General features: G+C 41.7%; 1 protein-coding gene across 2 annotated transcripts in view; it reads left to right on the forward strand.

The window, feature by feature from the left end:
• Window positions 1-23,399, forward strand: part of slc35f3b (solute carrier family 35 member F3b) — a 199,726-nt gene that overhangs the window by 157,651 nt on the left and 18,676 nt on the right. For both annotated transcript variants that reach the window (XM_045687037.2, XM_045687041.2), the window contains 4 exons: window positions 8,584-8,810; window positions 8,947-9,068; window positions 20,190-20,298; window positions 20,640-20,750. In XM_045687037.2, the coding sequence (XP_045542993.1) occupies window positions 8,584-8,810; window positions 8,947-9,068; window positions 20,190-20,298; window positions 20,640-20,750 (569 nt within the window). The remainder of the gene's footprint in view (window positions 1-8,583; window positions 8,811-8,946; window positions 9,069-20,189; window positions 20,299-20,639; window positions 20,751-23,399) is intronic.

Below are 23,399 nucleotides of genomic sequence, written 5' to 3' on the forward strand. Positions count from 1 at the left end.
TTCTAAATCACTACCCTGGTCTGATACTGTAGTGATGTAGACAGCTCTTCTAAATCACTACCCTGGTCTGATACTGTAGTGTTGTAGACAGCTCTTCTAAATCACTACCCTGGGATCATACTGTAGTGCTGTAGACAACTCTTCTAAATCACTACCCTGGTCTCATATTGTAGTGCTGTAGACAACTCTTCTAAATCTCTACCCTGGTCTCATATTGTAGTGATGTAGACAGCTCTTCTAAATCACTACCCTGGTCTCATATTGTAGTGATGTAGACAACTCTTCTAAATCTCTACCCTGGTCTCATACTGTAGTGCTGCAGACAACTCTTCTAAATCTCTACCCTGGTCTCATACTGTAGCGCTGTAGACAACTCTTCTAAATCTCTACCCTGGTCTCATACTGTAGTGATATTGACAACTCTTCTAAATCTCTACCCTGGTCTCATACAGTAGTGATGTAGACAGCTCTTCTAAATCTCTACCCTGGTCTCATATTGTAGTGATGTAGACAACTCTTCTAAATCTCTACCCTGGTCTCATACTGTAGTGCTGCAGACAACTCATCTAAATCTCTACCCTGGTCTCATACTGTAGTGATGTAGACAGCTCTTCTAAATCTCTACCCTGGTCTCATATTGTAGTGATGTAGACAACTCTTCTAAATCTCTACCCTGGTCTCATATTGTAGTGCTGTAGACAACTCTTCTAAATCTCTACCCTGGTCTCATATTGTAGTGATGTAGACAACTCTTCTAAATCTCTACCCTGGTCTCATATTGTAGTGATGTTGACAACTCTTCTAAATCTCTACCCTGGTATCATACTGTAGTGATGTAGACAGCTCTTCTAAATCACTACCCTGGTCTGATACTGTAGTGTTGTAGGCAGCTCTTCTAAATCACTACCCTGGTCTCATACTGTAGTGCTGTAGACAACTCTTCTAAATCACTACCCTGGTCTCATATTGTAGTGCTGTAGACAACTCTTCTAAATCTCTACCCTGGTCTCATATTGTAGTGATGTAGACAGCTCTTCTAAATCACTACCCTGGTCTGATACTTGTGGGAGAAAGGTAGACTTGCTGAGGGAAAGAAAGATAGAAATACATTAGCTAGCGAAAGAGGAGACTGACAGCAGGCCCTGAGTGGAAATAACAGATGGCCATACATCCTCAAGTAGGAACGGCCAGGCAAGCTGTATGTATGGCCATGACTAAATATATGCCAAGCGTAAGCCTGCAATGCAGGCATTATTTTCATATCCATATAAGGAGAGTCTAGCCATCAATATGTTAGAGCTAAAAGCAGATATAGGCGTTATCCATTGGGTTGAAAGGAATAGGTGGCAGAATGCATAGGGGGTTTTACTTCATTTACATAAAGGATGGACCTATGTATTGTATATGCATAAAAGCAGAGCCGGGGCCTAAGGAAGGCAGTTGTTGTTCCGCGGACCAGCTCGGCTTTACTACTCTGTATTAAAGTCTATATTGAATTTACAAGTTCTTGTAAGAAGTGTTATTCTTAACCTCTATGGGCTAGGTGGGACGCTAGCGTGCCACCCGTGGTGCACTCCATCAACAGCAGGTGCATTTCAAGAGCGGCAAATTTGAATCCAAATAAATGTCAAAATTCACATTTTTCAAACATACAACTATTTTACACCCTTTGAAAGATAAACATCTCCTTAATCTAACCACGTTTTACGATTTCAAAAAGGTTTTACGGCGAAAGCATAAATTTAGAGTATGTTAGGACAGTACATTTACAAGAGTTGTGTGTAATGTTTTGTCAATTCAAAGACAGGGTCACCAAAACCATAAAACCAGCTAAAATGATGCACTAACCTTTTACAATCTCCATCAGATGACACTCCTAGGACATTATGTTAGACAATGCATGCATTTTTAGTTCTATCAAGTTCATATTTATATCCAAAAACAGCTTTTTACTATGGCATTGATGTTGAGGAAATCGTTTCCCTCCAATAACCGTCAGTCAAGTCAGCGTCACAAATTAAATAATTAAAATTAGAAAACATTGGTAAAATATTATATTGTCATTTAAAGAATTATAGATTTACATCTCTTGAACGCAATCAACTTGCCAGATTTAAAAATAACCTTACTGGGAAATCACACTTTGCAATAATCTGAGCACTGCGCCCAGAAAAATACGCGTTGCGATACAGACTAGACGTCATGTTGGGGAGATCTAAAATCGAAAATACTATGTAAATAATCCATTACCTTTGATTCTCTTCATCAGATGTCACTTCCAGGTATCACAGGTCCATAACGAATGTAGTTTTGTTAAAAAAAGCTCATCATTTATGTCCAAAAATCTCCGTCTTGTTAGCACATGATCTAAGCCAGCCGGACTTCTCGTCATGAACGAGGGGAAAAAATATATTTACGTTCGTTCAAACATGTCAAACGTTGTATAGCATAAATCATTAGGGCCTTTTTTAACCAGAACATGAATAATATTCAAGGTGGACGAATGCATACTCTTTTATAACGTATTGGAACGAGGGTACCCAACATGAACTCGCGCGCCAGGTGTCTAATGGGCCATCATCGTTCCATGGCTCTTGTTCGGTCAGATCTCCCTCCAGAAGACTCAAAACACTTTGTAAAGGCTGGTGACATCTAGTGGAAGCAATAGGAAGTGCCAAAATATTCCTCAGCCCCTGTGTTTTTCAATGGGATAGGTTTAAAGGTAATACAACACATCAGGTATCCACTTCCTGTCAGAAAATGTCTCAGGGTTTTGCCTGCCAAATGAGTTCTGTTATACTCACAGACACCATTCAAACAGTTTTAGAAAATTTTGGGTGTTTTCTATCCATATGTAATAAGTATATGCATATTCTAGTTACTGGGTAGGAGTGGTAACCAGATTAAATCGGGTATGTTTTTTTATCCAGCCGTGTCAATACTGCCCCCTAGCCCTAACAGGTTAACTTCTTGGGGCTATGTGGGACGCTAGCGTGCCACCCGTGGTGCACCCTATCAACAGCAGGTGCATTTCAAGAGCGGCAAATTTTAAACCAAATAAATGTCAAAATTCCAATTTTTCAAACATACAACTATCTTACACCCTTTGAAAGATAAACATCTCCTTAATCTAACCACGTTGTCCGATTTCAAAAAGGTTTTACGGCGAAAGCATAAAGTTAGATTATGTTAGGAGAGTACATTGACAATAGCTGTGTGTAATGTTTTGTCAATTCAAAGACAGGGTCACCAAAACCATAAAACCAGCTAAAATGATGCACTAACCTTTTACAATCTCCATCAGATGACACTCCTAGGACATTATGTTAGACAATGCATGCATTTTTAGTTCTATCAAGTTCATATTTATATCCAAAAACAGCGTTTTACTATGGCATTGATGTTGAGGAAATCGTTTCCCTCCAATAACCGGCAGTCAAGTCAGCGTCACAAATTAAATAATTAAAATTAGAAAACATTGGTAAAATATTATATTGTCATTTAAAGAATTATAGATTTACATCTCTTGAACGCAATCAACTTGCCAGATTTAAAAATAACCTTACTGGGAAATCACACTTTGCAATAATCTGAGCACTGCGCCCAGAAAAATACGCGTTGCGATACAGACTAGACGTCATGTTGGGGAGATCTAAAATCGAAAATACTATGTAAATAATCCATTACCTTTGATTCTCTTCATCAGATGTCACTTCCAGGTATCACAGGTCCATAACGAATGTAGTTTTGTTAAAAAAAGCTCATCATTTATGTCCAAAAATCTCCGTCTTGTTAGCACATGATCTAAGCCAGCCGGACTTCTCGTCATGAACGAGGGGAAAAAATATATTTACGTTCGTTCAAACATGTCAAACGTTGTATAGCATAAATCATTAGGGCCTTTTTTAACCAGAACATGAATAATATTCAAGGTGGACGAATGCATACTCTTTTATAACGTATTGGAACGAGGGTACCCAACATGAACTCGCGCGCCAGGTGTCTAATGGGCCATCATCGTTCCATGGCTCTTGTTCGGTCAGATCTCCCTCCAGAAGACTCAAAACACTTTGTAAAGGCTGGTGACATCTAGTGGAAGCAATAGGAAGTGCCAAAACATTAATCAACCCCTGTATGTTTCAATGGCATAGGCTTAAAGGTAATTCAACACATCAGGTATCCACTTCCTGTCAGAAAATGTCTCAGGGTTTTGCCTGCCAAATGAGTTCTGTTATACTCACAGACACCATTCAAACAGTTTTAGAAACTTTAGGGTGTTTTCTATCCATATATAATAAGTATATGCATATTCTAGTTACTGGGTAGGATTAGTAACCAGATTAAATCGGGTACGTTTTTTTATCCAGCCGTGAAAATACTGCCCCCTAGCCCCAACAGGTTAAGACTATTTTCCACGACATAAAGTAGTGATGTAGTCAACTCTTCTAAATCTCTACTCTGGTCTCATACTGTAGTGCTGCAGACAACTCTTCTAAATCTCTACCCTGGTCTCATACTGTAGTGATGTAGACAGCTCTTCTAAATCACTACCCTGGTCTGATACTGTAGTGATGTAGACACCTCTTCTAAATCACTACCCTGGTCTCATATTGTAGTGCTGTAGACAACTCTTCTAAATCTCTACCCTGGTCTCATACTGTGGTGATGTAGACAGCTCTTCTAAATCACTACCCTGGTCTGATACTGTAGTGATGTAGACAGCTCTTCTAAATCACTACCCTGGTCTGATACTGTAGTGTTGTAGACAGCTCTTCTAAATCACTACCCTGGGATCATACTGTAGTGCTGTAGACAACTCTTCTAAATCACTACCCTGGTCTCATATTGTAGTGCTGTAGACAACTCTTCTAAATCTCTACCCTGGTCTCATATTGTAGTGATGTAGACAGCTCTTCTAAATCTCTACCCTGGTCTCATATTGTAGTGATGTAGACAACTCTTCTAAATCTCTACCCTGGTCTCATACTGTAGTGCTGCAGACAACTCTTCTAAATCTCTACCCTGGTCTCATACTGTAGCGCTGTAGACAACTCTTCTAAATCTCTACCCTGGTCTCATACTGTAGTGATATTAACAACTCTTCTAAATCTCTACCCTGGTCTCATATTGTAGTGATGTAGACAACTCTTCTAAATCTCTACCCTGGTCTCATATTGTAGTGATGTAGACAACTCTTCTAAATCTCTACCCTGGTCTCATATTGTAGTGATGTAGACAACTCTTCTAAATCTCTACCCTGGTCTCATATTGTAGTGATGTTGACAACTCTTCTAAATCTCTACCCTGGTATCATACTGTAGTGATGTAGACAGCTCTTCTAAATCACTACCCTGGTCTGATACTGTAGTGTTGTAGGCAGCTCTTCTAAATCACTACCCTGGTCTCATACTGTAGTGCTGTAGACAACTCTTCTAAATCACTACCCTGGTCTCATATTGTAGTGCTGTAGACAACTCTTCTAAATCTCTACCCTGGTCTCATATTGTAGTGATGTAGACAGCTCTTCTAAATCACTACCCTGGTCTGATACTTGTGGGAGAAAGGTAGACTTGCTGAGGGAAAGAAAGATAGAAATACATTAGCTAGCGAAAGAGGAGACTGACAGCAGGCCCTGAGTGGAAATAACAGATGGCCATACATCCTCAAGTAGGAACGGCCAGGCAAGCTGTATGTATGGCCATGACTAAATATATGCCAAGCGTAAGCCTGCAATGCAGGCATTATTTTCATATCCATATAAGGAGAGTCTAGCCATCAATATGTTAGAGCTAAAAGCAGATATAGGCGTTATCCATTGGGTTGAAAGGAATAGGTGGCAGAATGCATAGGGGGTTTTACTTCATTTACATAAAGGATGGACCTATGTATTGTATATGCATAAAAGCAGAGCCGGGGCCTAAGGAAGGCAGTTGTTGTTCCGCGGACCAGCTCGGCTTTACTACTCTGTATTAAAGTCTATATTGAATTTACAAGTTCTTGTAAGAAGTGTTATTCTTAACCTCTATGGGCTAGGTGGGACGCTAGCGTGCCACCCGTGGTGCACTCCATCAACAGCAGGTGCATTTCAAGAGCGGCAAATTTGAATCCAAATAAATGTCAAAATTCAAATTTTTCAAACATACAACTATTTTACACCCTTTGAAAGATAAACATCTCCTTAATCTAACCACGTTTTACGATTTCAAAAAGGTTTTACGGCGAAAGCATAAATTTAGAGTATGTTAGGACAGTACATTTACAAGAGTTGTGTGTAATGTTTTGTCAATTCAAAGACAGGGTCACCAAAACCATAAAACCAGCTAAAATGATGCACTAACCTTTTACAATCTCCATCAGATGACACTCCTAGGACATTATGTTAGACAATGCATGCATTTTTAGTTCTATCAAGTTCATATTTATATCCAAAAACAGCTTTTTACTATGGCATTGATGTTGAGGAAATCGTTTCCCTCCAATAACCGGCAGTCAAGTCAGCGTCACAAATTAAATAATTAAAATTAGAAAACATTGGTAAAATATTATATTGTCATTTAAAGAATTATAGATTTACATCTCTTGAACGCAATCAACTTGCCAGATTTAAAAATAACCTTACTGGGAAATCACACTTTGCAATAATCTGAGCACTGCGCCCAGAAAAATACGCGTTGCGATACAGACTAGACGTCATGTTGGGGAGATCTAAAATCGAAAATACTATGTAAATAATCCATTACCTTTGATTCTCTTCATCAGATGTCACTTCCAGGTATCACAGGTCCATAACGAATGTAGTTTTGTTAAAAAAAGCTCATCATTTATGTCCAAAAATCTCCGTCTTGTTAGCACATGATCTAAGCCAGCCGGACTTCTCGTCATGAACGAGGGGAAAAAATATATTTACGTTCGTTCAAACATGTCAAACGTTGTATAGCATAAATCATTAGGGCCTTTTTTAACCAGAACATGAATAATATTCAAGGTGGACGAATGCATACTCTTTTATAACGTATTGGAACGAGGGTACCCAACATGAACTCGCGCGCCAGGTGTCTAATGGGCCATCATCGTTCCATGGCTCTTGTTCGGTCAGATCTCCCTCCAGAAGACTCAAAACACTTTGTAAAGGCTGGTGACATCTAGTGGAAGCAATAGGAAGTGCCAAAATATTCCTCAGCCCCTGTGTTTTTCAATGGGATAGGTTTAAAGGTAATACAACACATCAGGTATCCACTTCCTGTCAGAAAATGTCTCAGGGTTTTGCCTGCCAAATGAGTTCTGTTATACTCACAGACACCATTCAAACAGTTTTAGAAAATTTAGGGTGTTTTCTATCCATATGTAATAAGTATATGCATATTCTAGTTACTGGGTAGGAGTGGTAACCAGATTAAATCGGGTATGTTTTTTTATCCAGCCGTGTCAATACTGCCCCCTAGCCCTAACAGGTTAAGACTATTTTCCACGACATAAAGTAGTGATGTAGTCAACTCTTCTAAATCTCTACTCTGGTCTCATACTGTAGTGCTGCAGACAACTCTTCTAAATCTCTACCCTGGTCTCATACTGTAGTGATGTAGACAGCTCTTCTAAATCACTACCCTGGTCTGATACTGTAGTGATGTAGACACCTCTTCTAAATCACTACCCTGGTCTCATATTGTAGTGCTGTAGACAACTCTTCTAAATCTCTACCCTGGTCTCATACTGTGGTGATGTAGACAGCTCTTCTAAATCACTACCCTGGTCTGATACTGTAGTGATGTAGACAGCTCTTCTAAATCACTACCCTGGTCTGATACTGTAGTGTTGTAGACAGCTCTTCTAAATCACTACCCTGGGATCATACTGTAGTGCTGTAGACAACTCTTCTAAATCACTACCCTGGTCTCATATTGTAGTGCTGTAGACAACTCTTCTAAATCTCTACCCTGGTCTCATATTGTAGTGATGTAGACAGCTCTTCTAAATCACTACCCTGGTCTCATATTGTAGTGCTGTAGACAACTCTTCTAAATCTCTACCCTGGTCTCATACTGTGGTGATGTAGACAGCTCTTCTAAATCACTACCCTGGTCTGATACTGTAGTGATGTAGACAGCTCTTCTAAATCACTACCCTGGTCTGATACTGTAGTGTTGTAGACAGCTCTTCTAAATCACTACCCTGGGATCATACTGTAGTGCTGTAGACAACTCTTCTAAATCACTACCCTGGTCTCATATTGTAGTGCTGTAGACAACTCTTCTAAATCTCTACCCTGGTCTCATATTGTAGTGATGTAGACAGCTCTTCTAAATCACTACCCTGGTCTGATACTGTAGTGATGTAGACAACTCTTCTAAATCTCTACCCTGGTCTCATACTGTAGTGATGTAGACAGCTCTTCTAAATCTCTACCCTGGTCTCATATTGTAGTGATGTAGACAACTCTTCTAAATCTCTACCCTGGTCTCATACTGTAGTGCTGCAGACAACTCTTCTAAATCTCTACCCTGGTCTCATACTGTAGTGATGTAGACAACTCTTCTAAATCTCTACTCTGGTCTCATAGTTTACTACTGTTTTCTTTGTGTTCAGGAGAAGACCGTCCCAGGGAGAATGTGGTGGGCAGCACATCAGACAGCCAGGCGGCAAACGGCGGGGCGCCGGGGGCGGAGTCTGCTACGGGGAGGTGGAGACTTCATTGCTGCATCAAAATCACGGCCGTACAGGTGCGGAAGGCGCTGTGGGGCGTTGCCATGGTGATGTGTGTGTGCTCATCGTGGGCGGGGTCCACCCAGCTGGCCAAGCTCACCTTTCAGCAGGTAAAGAACCTGACGAAGTTGCATACTGAACACACACACACACAAACTCAGATTGACACGATCCACCACAGTGCTAGCGAGTGCCAGGTGAAACCTGTTAATAAGAATGTTAAAGTCATTTGTTTTGGATACCCAGTTTGACGCTCCCTTCACCCTCACCTGGTTCGCCACCACCTGGAACTGCCTGTTCTTCCCCCTCTACTACATCGGACACCTGTGTAAGAGCCCTGAGAGACAGACCCCCAGACAGAGGTTCAGGTAATCAATCAATCAATGCAATGTATTTATACTGTTTACATCAACTGTTGTCCTAAAGGTTTAACAAAGGACACCAGGGGACAAAGAAGGAGTGAAAACTTTTTCAGACTGCATTGAGAGGCATAGCAGAGTATCATGGAAACCCAAATGTAGCCTTGTTGTAATATAATATGCCATTTTAGCAAGTTTATACATCATAATGGTGGCTCTGGTGTTTCATGATGGCTCTGGGATTAATATTACCTGTGGTTGTCTAAAAGTGGAGCTAGAAAGTCATTACTTTCCTAAGTTAGGTGGGAGGTATAGTGTGTTGAACTGCAGCAGTCTCTTGTTGGATAAAAGCCTGTGCCTACAGTTAGATCAGCTTAGTCACACGACATGCTCTTCCTCTGAGAGGAATCCCTTATCTCTACAACCCACTGGGCTGCTGCTGCACACACATAGAAGTGTGTGTGTGTGTGTGAGTGCATGTGTGTGTGTGCGAGAGTTTGTGTGTGTGCATACATGCCTGCATGCCTGTGAGTGCTTCCAGTCGTGCGCTCGTGCTCGTACGTATGTGTCTGTGCATGCTTGCATGTGTGTGCGTGTTTGTCAGAGCTTCTAAGAGTGCTTATGCAAGGATCTGGTTCTGGGCTCTCCCTGCTCCCCTGGTTCTGACTGTGTGGCCTGCATACTGAACAGCCTTTATAATGTTAGCTTACTAACACAGCCTTTATAATGTTAGCTTACTAACACAGCCTTTATAATGTTAGCTTACTAACACAGCCTTTATAATGTTAGCTTTCTAACACAGCCTTTATAATGTTAGCTTTCTAACACAGCCTTTATAATGTTAGCTTTCTAACACAGCCTTTATAATGTTAGCTTTCTAACACAGCCTTTATAATGTTAGCTTACTAACACCGCCTTTATAATGTTAACTTTCTAACACAGCCTTTATAATGTTAGCTTACTAACACAGCCTTTATAATGTTAGCTTTCTAACACAGCCTTTATAATGTTAGCTTACTAACACAGCCTTTATAATGTTAGCTTACTAACACAGCCTTTATAATGTTAGCTTTCTAACACAGCCTTTATAATGTTAGCTTACTAACACAGCCTTTATAATGTTAGCTTACTAACACAGCCTTTATAATGTTAGCTTACTAACACAGCCTTTATAATGTTAGCTTTCTAACACAGCCTTTATAATGTTAGCTTACTAACACAGCCTTTATAATGTTAGCTTACTAACACAGCCTTTATAATGTTAGCTTTCTAACACAGCCTTTATAATGTTAGCTTACTAACACAGCCTTTATAATGTTAGCTTACTAACACAGCCTTTATAATGTTAGCTTTCTAACACAGTCTTTATAATGTTAGCTTACTAACACAGCCTTTATAATGTTAGCTTACTAACACAGCCTTTATAATGTTAGCTTACTAACACAGCCTTTATAATGTTAGCTTACTAACACAGCCTTTATAATGTTAGCTTTCTAACACAGCCTTTATAATGTTAGCTTACTAGCACAGCCTTTATAATGTTAGCTTACTAACACAGCCTTTATAATGTTAGCTTACTAACACAGCCTTTATAATGTTAGCTTACTAGCACAGCCTTTATAATGTTAGCGTTCTTCCTAACACAGCCTTTATAATGTTAGCTTACTAACACAGCCTTTATAATGTTAGCTTTCTAACACAGCCTTTATAATGTTAGCTTACTAACACAGCCTTTATAATGTTAGCTTACTGTTAAAGGAATTCCTGCTTGAGAGTAATGATTAAATAATTCTACCCTGAATTTAGGGATATGGTCTATATAGCCTGTAGAATGAGTAACTAGAGGGTTAAGCATAAGTCTCATGAGAATGACTAGGATTGGAGAGGAATGGAGGTCTGTGTGTTTAAGTAAACATCAAGAACTGTTAAACTGTGGTTGACCTGACCTAGCTTGAACCCTCTAGGTTTCCCTAATTTCAGAGATATGAAACTGTCGGCTGGGTAACAATTTACGGTGTTGAGAGTTCCGGTGAAGAACAATTAACTCTCCTTAGTGTTAGTGTGTGATGTGTGTACGTAAATGAGGAGCCTAGTATATAATGGATGTTTTGTGTATGAACTGCAGAGCGCTCTCCTGAATAAACTATTCTGATTCTTGTAAGCTGGGCCTCTGTCTGTGTTATTAAACCAGAATCTTACACATTCTGGATGGCAGACTGAGTATTTTAATTGAAGTTAACATTGAGAACATAATTCTCTTAACACTTATTAACACAGCCTTTATAATGTTAGCTTACTAACACAGCCTTTCTACTCATTCACCTTTCAGCTGCTGCTGTATAGCCTTCAGAAAGATGGATGTATGCAGAAAGTACCTATTCAAAGACATGACATGTTGTAATAGCATGGCCTGTGTTGTAATAGCATGGCCTGTGTTGTAATAGCATGGCCTGTGTTGTAATAGCATGGCCTGTGTTGTAATAGCATGGCCTGTGTTGTAATAGCATGGCCTGTGTTGTAATAGCATGGCCTGTGTTGTAATAGCATGGCCTGTGTTGTAATAGCATGGCCTGTGTTGTAATAGCATGGCCTGTGTTGTAGGGCTTGTGTTATACCATAGTGTGGTCTAATGTATTGAGACAGCAGGGCTTGTGTTATACCATAGTGTGGTCTAATGTATTGAGACAGCAGGACTTGTGTTATACCATAGTGTTATCTAATGTATTGAGACAGCAGGGCTTGTGTTATACCATAGTGTGGTCTAATGTATTGAGACAGCAGGGCTTGTGTTATACCATAGTGTGGTCTAATGTATTGAGACAGCAGGGCTTGTGTTATACCATAGTCTGATCTAGTGATATCTCCCGATTCTGGACTACATATCCACCTGGGCCACTCTCTATCTGTCCCCCTCTACCTAGTGGCTACGTCCCAAAATGGCACCTATTCCCTTCCAAAGGGCACCCTATTCCCTTCCAAAGGGCACCCTATTCCCTTCCAAAGGGCACCCTATTCCCTTCCAAAGGGCACCCTATTCCCTTCCAAAGGGCACCCTATTCCCTTTCAAATTTCACTCTTTTCCCTTCCAAAGGGCACCCTATTCCCTTCCAAAGGGCACCCTATTCCCTTCCAAAGGGCACCCTATTCCCTTCCAAAGGGCACCCTATTCCCTTTCAAATGGCACCCTATTCCCTTCCAAATGGCAGCCTGTTCCCTTTCAAATTTCACTCTTTTCCCTTTCAAATGGCACCCTATTCCCTTTCAAATGGCACCCTATTCCCTTTCAAATGGCACCCTATTCCCTTCCAAATGGCAGCCTGTTCCCTTTACAGTGCACATATTTTGACCAGGGATCATAGGGCTCTGGTCAGAACTAGAGCACTAGGCCCTGGTCAAAGGCTATGCACTAGGGAATAGAGAACCATTAGAGACACATGCTCAGACACATGCATGGTCGGAACTAGAAGCACAAGCATTTCGCTACACTTGCATTAACACCTGCTAACCATGTGTATGTGACAAATACATTTGATTTGATGCTCATGCTGTCTCCTGCTCTCCCGTCCCTCTGTCCTTTCAGAAAACAAAATAAATATCAACAGAGTTCTGATCTCCTTGAAAATGCAGGGGCTGGAGAGTAGCATATGATAGGCTGAAATGTGGAATGCACAGCTTTGTGGGAGATGAGGAGAGACTTCAGTGAGCTGCCAGATGCTCTTCTCCTCTCTTGGGCTAAAGCAGCCCTGCCCTAGCATGTGTCAGTCCACACAGTGTGTGGAAGAGCTGGCACCAGTCCACACGACATAACTGATACATGACAGCATGGCAGAGGCCAATCGCAGTTGTCATCGGACCACTTTCCACTGGGGCTTAGGACGGGATTCAATGTGATTGCAGGTTGTCGACAATGTGGCTTTTGAAGGTAATGTTCCATATTTACTGAGATCCCATTCACGGTAAACGCTAAATATGTCGGCTCAATCGGAAATTGTCTTTAAAAGCTGCATTGTTGAAAACACGAAACATATTGAATCTTAGCCTTAATCTGATGCTTGAGCTTAGTTCCAGGCTGAAGTCCAGGGCTTAGGTTTTGGGGATTCACAGCCCCAGTCAAAGAGGTCTATTGTTATGGATTCAGGCATATAGCCAGTTTCAGTAATGAAATGAAGAAAGGCCCTCAACCTCATAAACTGATTATAGTTATAGTGTATTGTTGCCTGTTTGTACGTGGCCTGTTAGTGCCCAGTGTGCTTTATCTGCACTGTCATCTTTCTGGAGCCTGAACAAAACAACCTCCTACAGCTCCACATCCACACCGCCAGGCCACTCTGACAGACTGACCAGGAGCTACAATACCTAACTACCTAACTGACCAGGAGCTACAATACCTAACTACCTAACTGACCAGGAGCTACAATACCTAACTACCTAACTGACCAGGAGCTACAATACCTAACTACCTAACTGACCAGGAGCTACAATACCTAACTACCTAACTGACCAGGAGTAACAGTATATAACTACCTAACTGACCAGGACTAACAGTACATAACTGCCTAACTGACCAGGACTAACAGTATATAACTACCTAACTGACCAGGACTAACAGTACATAACTACCTAACTGACCAGGAGTAACAGTATATAACTACCTAACTGACTAGGACTAACAGTATATAACTACCTAACTGACCAGGAGCTACAATACCTAACTACCTAACTGACCAGGAGTAACAGTATATAACTACCTAACTGACCAGGACTAACAGTACATAACTACCTAACTGACCAGGACTAACAGTACATAACTACCTAACTGACCAGGACTAACAGTATATAACTACCTAACTGACCAGGACTAACAGTACATAACTGCCTAACTGACCAGGACTAACAGTACATAACTACCTAACTGACCAGGAGTAACAGTATATAACTACCTAACTGACCAGGAGTAACAGTACATAACTACCTAACTGACCAGGAGTAACAGTACATAACTACCTAACTGACCAGGACTAACAGTATATAACTACCTAACTGACCAGGACTAACAGTATATAACTACCTAACTGACCAGGACTAACAGTATATAACTACCTAACTGACCAGGACTAACAGTACATAACTACCTAACTGACCAGGACTAACAGTACATAACTACCTAACTGACCAGGACTAACAGTACATAACTACCTAACTGACCAGGAGCTACAATACCTAACTACCTAACTGACCAGGAGTAACAGTATATAACTACCTAACTGACCAGGACTAACAGTACATAACTACCTAACTGACCAGGACTAACAGTATATAACTACCTAACTGACCAGGAGTAACAGTACATAACTACCTAACTGACCAGGAGCTGCAATACCTAACTACCTAACTGACCAGGAGTAACAGTACATAACTACCTAACTGACCAGGAGTAACAGTACATAACTACCTAACTGACCAGGACTAACAGTACATAACTACCTAACTGACCAGGAGTAACAGTATATAACTACCTAACTGACCAGGAGTAACAGTATATAACTACCTAACTGACCAGGAGTAACAGTACATAACTACCTAACTGACCAGGAGTAACAGTATATAACTACCTAACTGACCAGGAGTAACAGTATATAACTACCTAACTGACCAGGAGTAACAGTATATAACTACCTAACTGACCAGGAGTAACAGTATATAACTACCTAACTGACCAGGACTAACAGTACATAACTACCTAACTGACCAGGAGTAACAGTATATAACTACCTAACTGACCAGGACTAACAGTATATAACTACCTAACTGACCAGGACTAACAGTACATAACTACCTAACTGACCAGGAGTAACAGTACATAACTACCTAACTGACCAGGACTAACAGTATATAACTACCTAACTGACCAGGAGTAACAGTACATAACTACCTAACTGACCAGGAGTAACAGTATATAACTACCTAACTGACCAGGAGTAACAGTATATAACTACCTAACTGACCAGGAGTAACAGTACATAACTGCCTAACTGACCAGGACTAACAGTACATAACTACCTAACTGACCAGGAGTAACAGTACATAACTACCTAACTGATCAGGAGTAACAGTATATAACTACCTAACTGACCAGGAGTAACAGTACATAACTACCTAACTGACCAGGAGTAACAGTATATAACTACCTAACTGACCAGGAGTAACAGTACATAACTACCTAACTGACCAGGACTAACAGTATATAACTACCTAACTGACCAGGACTAACAGTATATAACTACCTAACTGACCAGGAGTAACAGTATATAACTACCTAACTGACCAGGAGTAACAGTACATAACTACCTAACTGACCAGGAGTAACAGTATATAACTACCTAACTGACCAGGAGTAACAGTACATAACTACCTGTTTGTATAGTGCTGTGTGTGGCCAGCCTAGAAATAGAATTACCCTTGAGGAGTCAAACAGTCAAACTTCAGAGGTCTGAGTGGCTTTGAACTGCAGTTTTCAACCTCCTGGTGTCTGAACGGCTGGCCAGGCCACTCTGGCAGATAGCCTAAACCTGGAGGCTCAAGCTACAGTAGCTACCTCACCTGGCATTGTTCAATTCGGTAATTGATGTGTCAGTAAGATTGTCTAGGTGCAATATAATTGTCTGGTTGGCAGCCTGGATGGGACCAGGACGGGAATGGAGAGCTGGCAGCCTGGATGGGCCTGGACCGGGATGGAAATGAACCAGGAGCTCCAGTAACTCCTTACCAGTTCACATACCAGTCTTTATGTTTACCTTTAAGGTATACTTTGGGATTTTGGCAACTAGGTCCTTTATCTACTTTTTGATCTACTTGGTTAGCACAGTGACTGTAAGTCTATGGGTATCTGCTAGCATGCTAGAATGCCAATAGTGTGCAAAGCTGTCATCAAGGCAAAGGGTGGCTACTTTGAAGAAGAAGAATCTAAAATCTGTTTTGATTTGTTTAACACATTTTTGTTTACTACATGATTCCATATGTGTTATTTCATAGTTTTGATGTCTTCACTATTATTCTACAATGTACAAAATAGTAAAAATAAAGAAAAACCCTTGAATGAGTAGGTGTGTCCAAACATTTGACTGCTACTGTATATATGTCTTATTTTACATATCGATACTTGGAGTCAAAATATCATTTTAAACTGGGTGGTTTGAACCCTGAATGCTGATTGGCTGACAGCCGTATACCACGGGTATGACAAAACATTAGTTTTTCCTGCTCTAATTACGTTGGTAACCAGTTTATAATAGCAATAAGGCACTTCGGGGGTTTGTGGTATATGGCCAATATACCACGGATAAGGGCTGTGTCCAGGCACTAAGAACAGCCCTTAGCAGTGGTATATTGGCCATACAACACACCCCCTTATTGCTTAAATATAATATCATCCAAAATAATATTGTGATATTTAACTGTATCGATTTCCCCTATCACTAGCATAGACTATGAATACTAACACTAGTGTTGTGTACTAAAATGTGATTGTGTTTGTTAACATGTGTTTGTGCTGTGTGACCTTGTGTTTGTTTGTTTGTCTGTGTTTGTACATATACAGTTTAAGTCAGAATTTTACATACACCTTAGTCAAATACATTTAAACTCATTTTTCACAATTCCTGACTTTTAATCCTAGTAAAAATTCCCTGTCTTAGGTCAGTTAGGATCACCACTTTATTTTAAGAATGTGAAATGTCAGAATAATAGTAGAGAGAATGTCAGGTGGTGGGTGTAGCTGGTGCATGAAGTCAGGCGCAGGAGAGCAGAGATGAGTGGACAGCGCACTTTACTTGAGAAAATAGAACAAAGTAACAAAACCAATGTGCGAACAATAAAGGTTGCCATACAACACGGGTGAACACAGCACCCGGAACAAACCAGCCGGAAACGTACCGACCTTAACAATAAACAATCACAAAGACATGGGGGAAACAGAGGGTTAAATACATGACCAGTAATTGGGAAATGAAAACCAGGTTTGTGGGAAACATAGATAAAACCAATGGAAAATTAAAATTGGATCGGCGATGGCTAGAAGACCGGCGATGGCTAGAAGACCGGCGACACCGAGCGCCGCCCGAACAAGGAGAGGAACCGACTTTGGCGGAAGTCGTGACAGAGAATTATTTATTTCAGCTTTTATTTCTTTCATCACATTCCCAGTCGGTCAAACGTTTCGGGCAGCCTTCCACAAGCTTCCCACTCACTATAAGTTGGGTGAATTTGGGCCCATTCCTCCTGACAGAGCTGGTGTAACTGAGTCAGGTTTGTAGGCCTCCTTGCTCGCACATGCTTTTTCAGTTCTGCCCACAAACTTTCTATAGGATTGAGGTCAGGGCTTTGTGATGGCCACTCCAATACCTTGACTTTGTTGTCCTTAAGCCATTTTTCCACAACTTTGGAAGTATGCTTGGGGTCATTGTCCATTTGGAAGACCCATTTGCGACCAAGCTTTAACTTCCTGACTGATGTCTTGAGATGTTGCTTCAATATATCCACATCATTTCCCTTCCTCGTGATGCCATCTATTTTGTGAAATGCACCAGTCTCTCCTGCAGCAAAGCACCCCCACAACATGATGCTGCCACCCCCGTGCTTCACAGTTGGGATGGTGTTCTTTGGCTTGCAAGCCTCCCCCTTTTTCCTCCAAACATAATGATGGTCATTATGGCCAAACAGTTCTATTTTTGTTTCATCAGACCAGAGGACATTTCTCCAAAAAGTAAGATCTTTGTCCCCATGTGCAGTTGCAAACCGTAGTCTGGCTTTTTTATGGTGGTTTTGGAGCAGTGGCTTCTTCCTTGCCGAGTGGCCTTTCAGGTTATGTCGATATAGGACTTGTTTTACTGTGGATATAGATACTTTTGTACCTGTTTCCTCCAGCATCTTCACACGGTCCTTTGCTGTTGTTCTGGGATTGATTTGCACTTTTCGCAAAGTACGTTCATCTCTAGGAGACAGAACTTGTCTCCTTCTTGAGCGGTATGATGGCTGCGTGGTCCCATGGTGTTTATACTTGCATATTATTGTTTGTACAGATGAATGTGGTATCTTCAGGCGTTTGTAAATTGCTCCCAATCAGACTTGTGGAGGTCTACTATTTTTTTTCTGAGGTCTTGGCTGATTTCATTTGAGTTTCCCATGATGTCAAGTAAAGAGGCACTGAGTTTGAAGGTAGGCCTTGAAATATATCCACAGGTGCACCTCCAATTGACTCAAATTATGCCAATTAGCCTATCAGAAGCTTCTAAAGCCATGACATCATTTTCTGGAATTTTCCAAGCTGTTTAAAGGCACAGTCAACTTCGTGTATGTAAACTTCTGACCCACTGGAATTGTGATACAGTGAATAATAAGTGAAATAATCTGTCTGTAAACAATTGTTGGAAAAATGACTTGTGTCATGCACAAAGTAGATGTCCTAACCGACTTGCCAAAACTATAGTTTGTTAAGTGGGACGCTAGCGTCCCACCTGCGGGACACACTATTCAACAGCCAGTGAAATAGCAGGGCGGCAAATTCAAAACAACAAAAATCTCATAATTCAAATTTCTCAAACATACAACTATTATATCCCATTTTAAAAATACACTCCTCGTTAATCCAACCACATTGTCCGATTTCAAAAAGGCTTTACGGCGAAAGCATAACATTAGATTATGTTAGGACAGCGCCTAGACAAGAAAAACCACACAGCCATTTTCCAAGCAAGGAGAGGCGTCACAAAAAAAACAGAAATACAGCTAAAATGAATCACTAACCTTTGATGATCTTCATCAGATGGCACTCACAGGACTTATGTTACACAATACATGTATGTTTTGCTCGATAAAGTTCATATTTATATCCAAAAACCCCATTTTACATTGGCGTGTAATGTTCAGAAATGTTTTGCCTCCCAAAACTTCCAGTGAATGAGCACATCAATTTACAGAAATACTCATCATAAACGTTGATAAAATATTCAACTGTTATTCAAAGAATTATAGATACACTTCTCCTTAATGCAACCGCTGTGTCAAATTTCAAAAAAGCTTTACGGCGAAAGCAAATTTTGCAATAATCTGAGTACAGCGATTTGATATCAAAACAAGCCATACAGATACCCGCCATTTTGGAGTCAACAAAGATGACAAAAATGACATTATAAATATTCACTTACCTTTGATGATCTTCATTGGAATGCACTCCAAGGAATCCCAGTTCCAGAATAAATGTTTGTTTTGTTCGATAAAGTTCATCTTTATGTCCAAATACCAGCATTTTGTTCGCACGTTAGGTTCACAATTCCAAATGCAAGGCACGCGCTTACTAAGTCCAGACGAAAAGTCAAAAAAGTTATACTACAGTTTGTAGAAACATGTCAAACGATGTATAGAATTAATCTTTAGGATGTTTTTATCATAAATCTTCCATAATATTCCGACCGGACGATTCCTTTGTCTTCAAAAAAGAAAAGGAACACAGCTAACTCTCACGTGAATGCGCGCCATTGAGTTCATGTCATTTTCTCAGTCATCTGATTCCAATGGCTCTTATTCTCTCCCCAGTCACAGTAAAAGCATGAAACAATGTTCTTAAGACTGTTGACATCTAGTGGAAGCCTTAAGAAGTGCAAAATGACCCCATTGACACTGTATACTGGATAGGGAATCACTTGAAAAACTACAAACCTCAGATTTCCACACTTCCTGGTTGGATTTTTTTCTCAGGTTTTTGCCTGCCATATGAGTTCTGTTATACTCACAGACATCATTCAAACAGTTTTAGAAACTTCAGAGTGTTTTCTATCCAAATCTACTAATAATATGCATATCCTATCTTCTGGGCCTGAGAAACAGGCAGTTTACTACGGGCACGCTTATCATCCGGACGTCAAAATACTGCCCCCTACCCCGATGAAGTTAACAAGAAATTTGTGAAGTGGTTGAAAAACGAGTTTTAATGACTCCAACCTAAGTGTATGTAAACTTCCGACTTCAACTGTACATGTACCTGTGTGCTGTGCACGTGTGTCTGTTTTTGTGTGTGTGTGCGTGCGTGCGTGCATGCATGCCTGTGGGTGTTCATCTGTGTGTGTTCCTCTCTAGGGAGTGTTGTCGGTTCTTCGGGGACGACGGGCTGACAGCCAAGGTGTTCTTCACGAAGGTGGCTCCGTTTGGCTTGTTGTGGATCCTCACTAACTACCTGTACCTTCAGGTACTGTGCTGCTTTCTCCATCCTGGGGGGGTGTGTGTGTGTGTGTGTGTGTGTGTGTGTGTGTGTGTGTGTGTGTGTGTGTGTGTGTGTGTGTGTGTGTGTGTGTGTGTCAGGTTAGGGACTGTGACAGTATTGTATAGTGCCTGCAAGTGTAACAGGTGTCACTGTGCTAGCTTAGCGGTATAGCTTCCTTCACCATCCCTGTCCCCTTACTGGACTCAAACTATTGATCCTCTGCTTCAAAAACACACGTAGCCAACTACACCACCGAAAATCTAGCAATTGGGCGAAGCAGGTGGAGTCATTTTAAGCTGTGGCATGTAATCTTGTTTCTAACACAGGCCCTGAGGAAGATCAACACTACAGACGTGTCAGCTCTGTTCTGCTGCAACAAGGCCTTCGTATTCCTGCTCTCTTGGATCGTACTGAGAGACCGCTTCATGGGCGTCAGGGTGAGTTACAGTGTGTGTGCGTGTGTGTGTGTGCGTGCGTGCGTGCGATGCACAAAGTCTGTCAGGAGATGTCCAGGGAACCTACGAAGAGATAACATTCCTAAAGGGAGTGCTCCTAATCTCAATTTGCTAACTGTATAAAAGACACCTGTCCACAGAAGCAATCAATCAATCAGATTCCAAACTCTCCACCATGGCCAAGACCAAAGAGCTATCCAAGGATGTCAGGGACAAGATTGTAGACCTACACAAGGCTGGAATGGGCTACAAGACCATCGCCAAGCAGCTTGGTGAGAAGGTGACAACAGTTGGTGCGATTATTCGCAAATGGAAGAAACACAAAAGAACTGTCAGTCTCCCTCGGCCTGGGGCTCCATGCAAGATCTCACCTCGTGGAGTTGCAATGATCATGAGAACGGTGAGGAATCAGCCCAGAACTACACAGGAGGATCTTGTCAATGATCTCAAGGCAGCTGGGACCATAGTCACCAAGAAAACAATTGGTAACACACTACGCCGTGAAGGTCTGAAATCCTGCAGCGCCCGCAAGGTCCCCCTGCTCAAGAAAGCACATATACATGCCCGTCTGAAGTTTGCCAATGAACATCTAAATGATTCAGAGGACAACTGGGTGAAAGTGTTGTGGTCAGATGAGACCAAAATGGAGCTCTTTGGCATCAACTCAACTCTCCGTGTTTGGAGGAGGAGGAATGCTGCCTATGACCCAAAGAAAACCATCCCCACTGTCAAACATGGAGGTGGAAACATCCTTTGGGGGTGTTTTTCTGCTAAGGGGACAGGACAACTTCACTGCATTAAAGGGACGATGGGCCATGTACCGTCAAATCTTGGGTGAGAACCTCCTTCCCTCAGCCAGGGCATTAAAAATGGGTCGTGGATGGGTATTCCAGCATGACAATGACCCAAAACACACGGCCAAGGCAACAAAGGAGTGGCTCAAGAAGAAGCACATTAAGGTCCTGGAGTGGCCTAGCCAGTCTCCAGACCTTAATCCCATAGACAATCTGTGGAGGGAGCTGAAGGTTCGAGTTGCCAAACGTCAGCCTCGAAGCCTTAATGACTTGGAGAAGATCTGCAAAGAGGAGTGGGACAAAATCCCTCCTGAGATGTGTGCAAACCTGGTGGCCAACTACAAGAAACGTCTGACCTCTGTGATTGCCAACAAGGGTTTTGCCACCAAGTACTAAGTCATGCTTTGCAGAGGGATCAAATACTTATTTCCCTCATTAAAATGCAAATCAATTTATAACATTTTTGACATGCGTTTTTCTGGATTTTTTGTTGTTATTCTGTCTCTCACTGTTCAAATAAACCTACCATTAAAATTATAGACTGATCCTTTCTTTGTCAGTGGGCAAACGTACAAAATCAGCAGGGCATCAAATACATACTTTTTTCCCTCACTGTATGAGTAGATAAGAGTTCATTTCAGGGCTAGATAAAAATGTATCCTAAATTAAGACCACAGACTCAGTGTCAGTTGGACTAGCTAGGTCCTACCTTTTGAAGACCACAGACTGAGTGTCAGTTGGACTAGCTAGGTCCTACCTAATTAAGACCACAGACTGAGTGTCAGTTGGACTAGCTAGGTCCTACCTAATTAAGACCACAGACTGAGTGTCAGTTGGACTAGCTAGGTCCTACCTAATTAAGACCACAGTCTCAGTGTCAGTTGGACTAGCTAGGTCCTACCTAATTAAGACCACAGACTGAGTGTCAGTTGGACTAGCTAGGTCCTACCTAATTAAGACCACAGACTCAGTGTCAGTTGGACTAGCTAGGTCCTACCTAATTAAGACCACAGACTCAGTGTCAGTTGGACTAGCTATGTCCTACCTAATTAAGATCACAGACTGTCTCAGTTGGACTAGCTAGGTCCTACCTAATTAAATTAGAGCAGACAGTAATTAACTGTGTGTCCTGGATTCCCTGTTTTAGTGGGCTTTAACCTGGATGAACCAGAGGCTAATGGCTCCCTGCCTCCCAGACTCTGACACTTCCTTTCTACTAAAAACGATATTGGGTTGGAGGCTAGTTTGAATCACAAATGGCACCCTATTTCCTTTATAGTGCTCTATGGGCCCTGGTCAGAAGTAGTACTACATAGGAAATAGGGTGCCTTTTGGGAAGCAACCTAAACCCTCTCTGTGCTGGAGCCCTGCGTTCCCCAAAGGAATGAAGAGTATTAAGTATTAAGAGTTGAGGGCAAGGGGAGCTGACCTGGGTTCAGAAGAGTTGGGGGCATGGGGAGCTGACCTGGGATCAGAAGAGTTGGGGGCATGGGGAGCTGACCTGGGTTCAGAAGAGTTGAGGGCAAGGGGAGCTGACCTGGGTTCAGAAGAGTTGGGGGCATGGGGAGCTGACCTGGGCTCAGAAGAGTTGAGGGCATGGGGAGCTGACCTGGGTTCAGAAGAGTTGGGGGCATGGGGAGCTGACCTGGGTTCAGAAGAGTTGGGGGCATGGGGAGCTGACCTGGGTTCAGAAGAGTTGGGGGCATGGGGAGCTGACCTGGGTTCAGAAGAGTTGGGGGCATGGGGAACTGACCTGGGTTCAGAAGAGTTGAGGGCAAGGGGAGCTGACCTGGGTTCAGAAGAGTTGAGGGCATGGGGAATTGACCTGGGTTCAGAA

The sequence above is a fragment of the Salmo salar genome, chromosome 01, assembly GCF_965601325.2.
Source record: "Salmo salar chromosome 01, fSalSal1, whole genome shotgun sequence".
In the NCBI taxonomy this organism is placed as follows: Eukaryota; Metazoa; Chordata; class Actinopteri; order Salmoniformes; family Salmonidae; genus Salmo; species Salmo salar.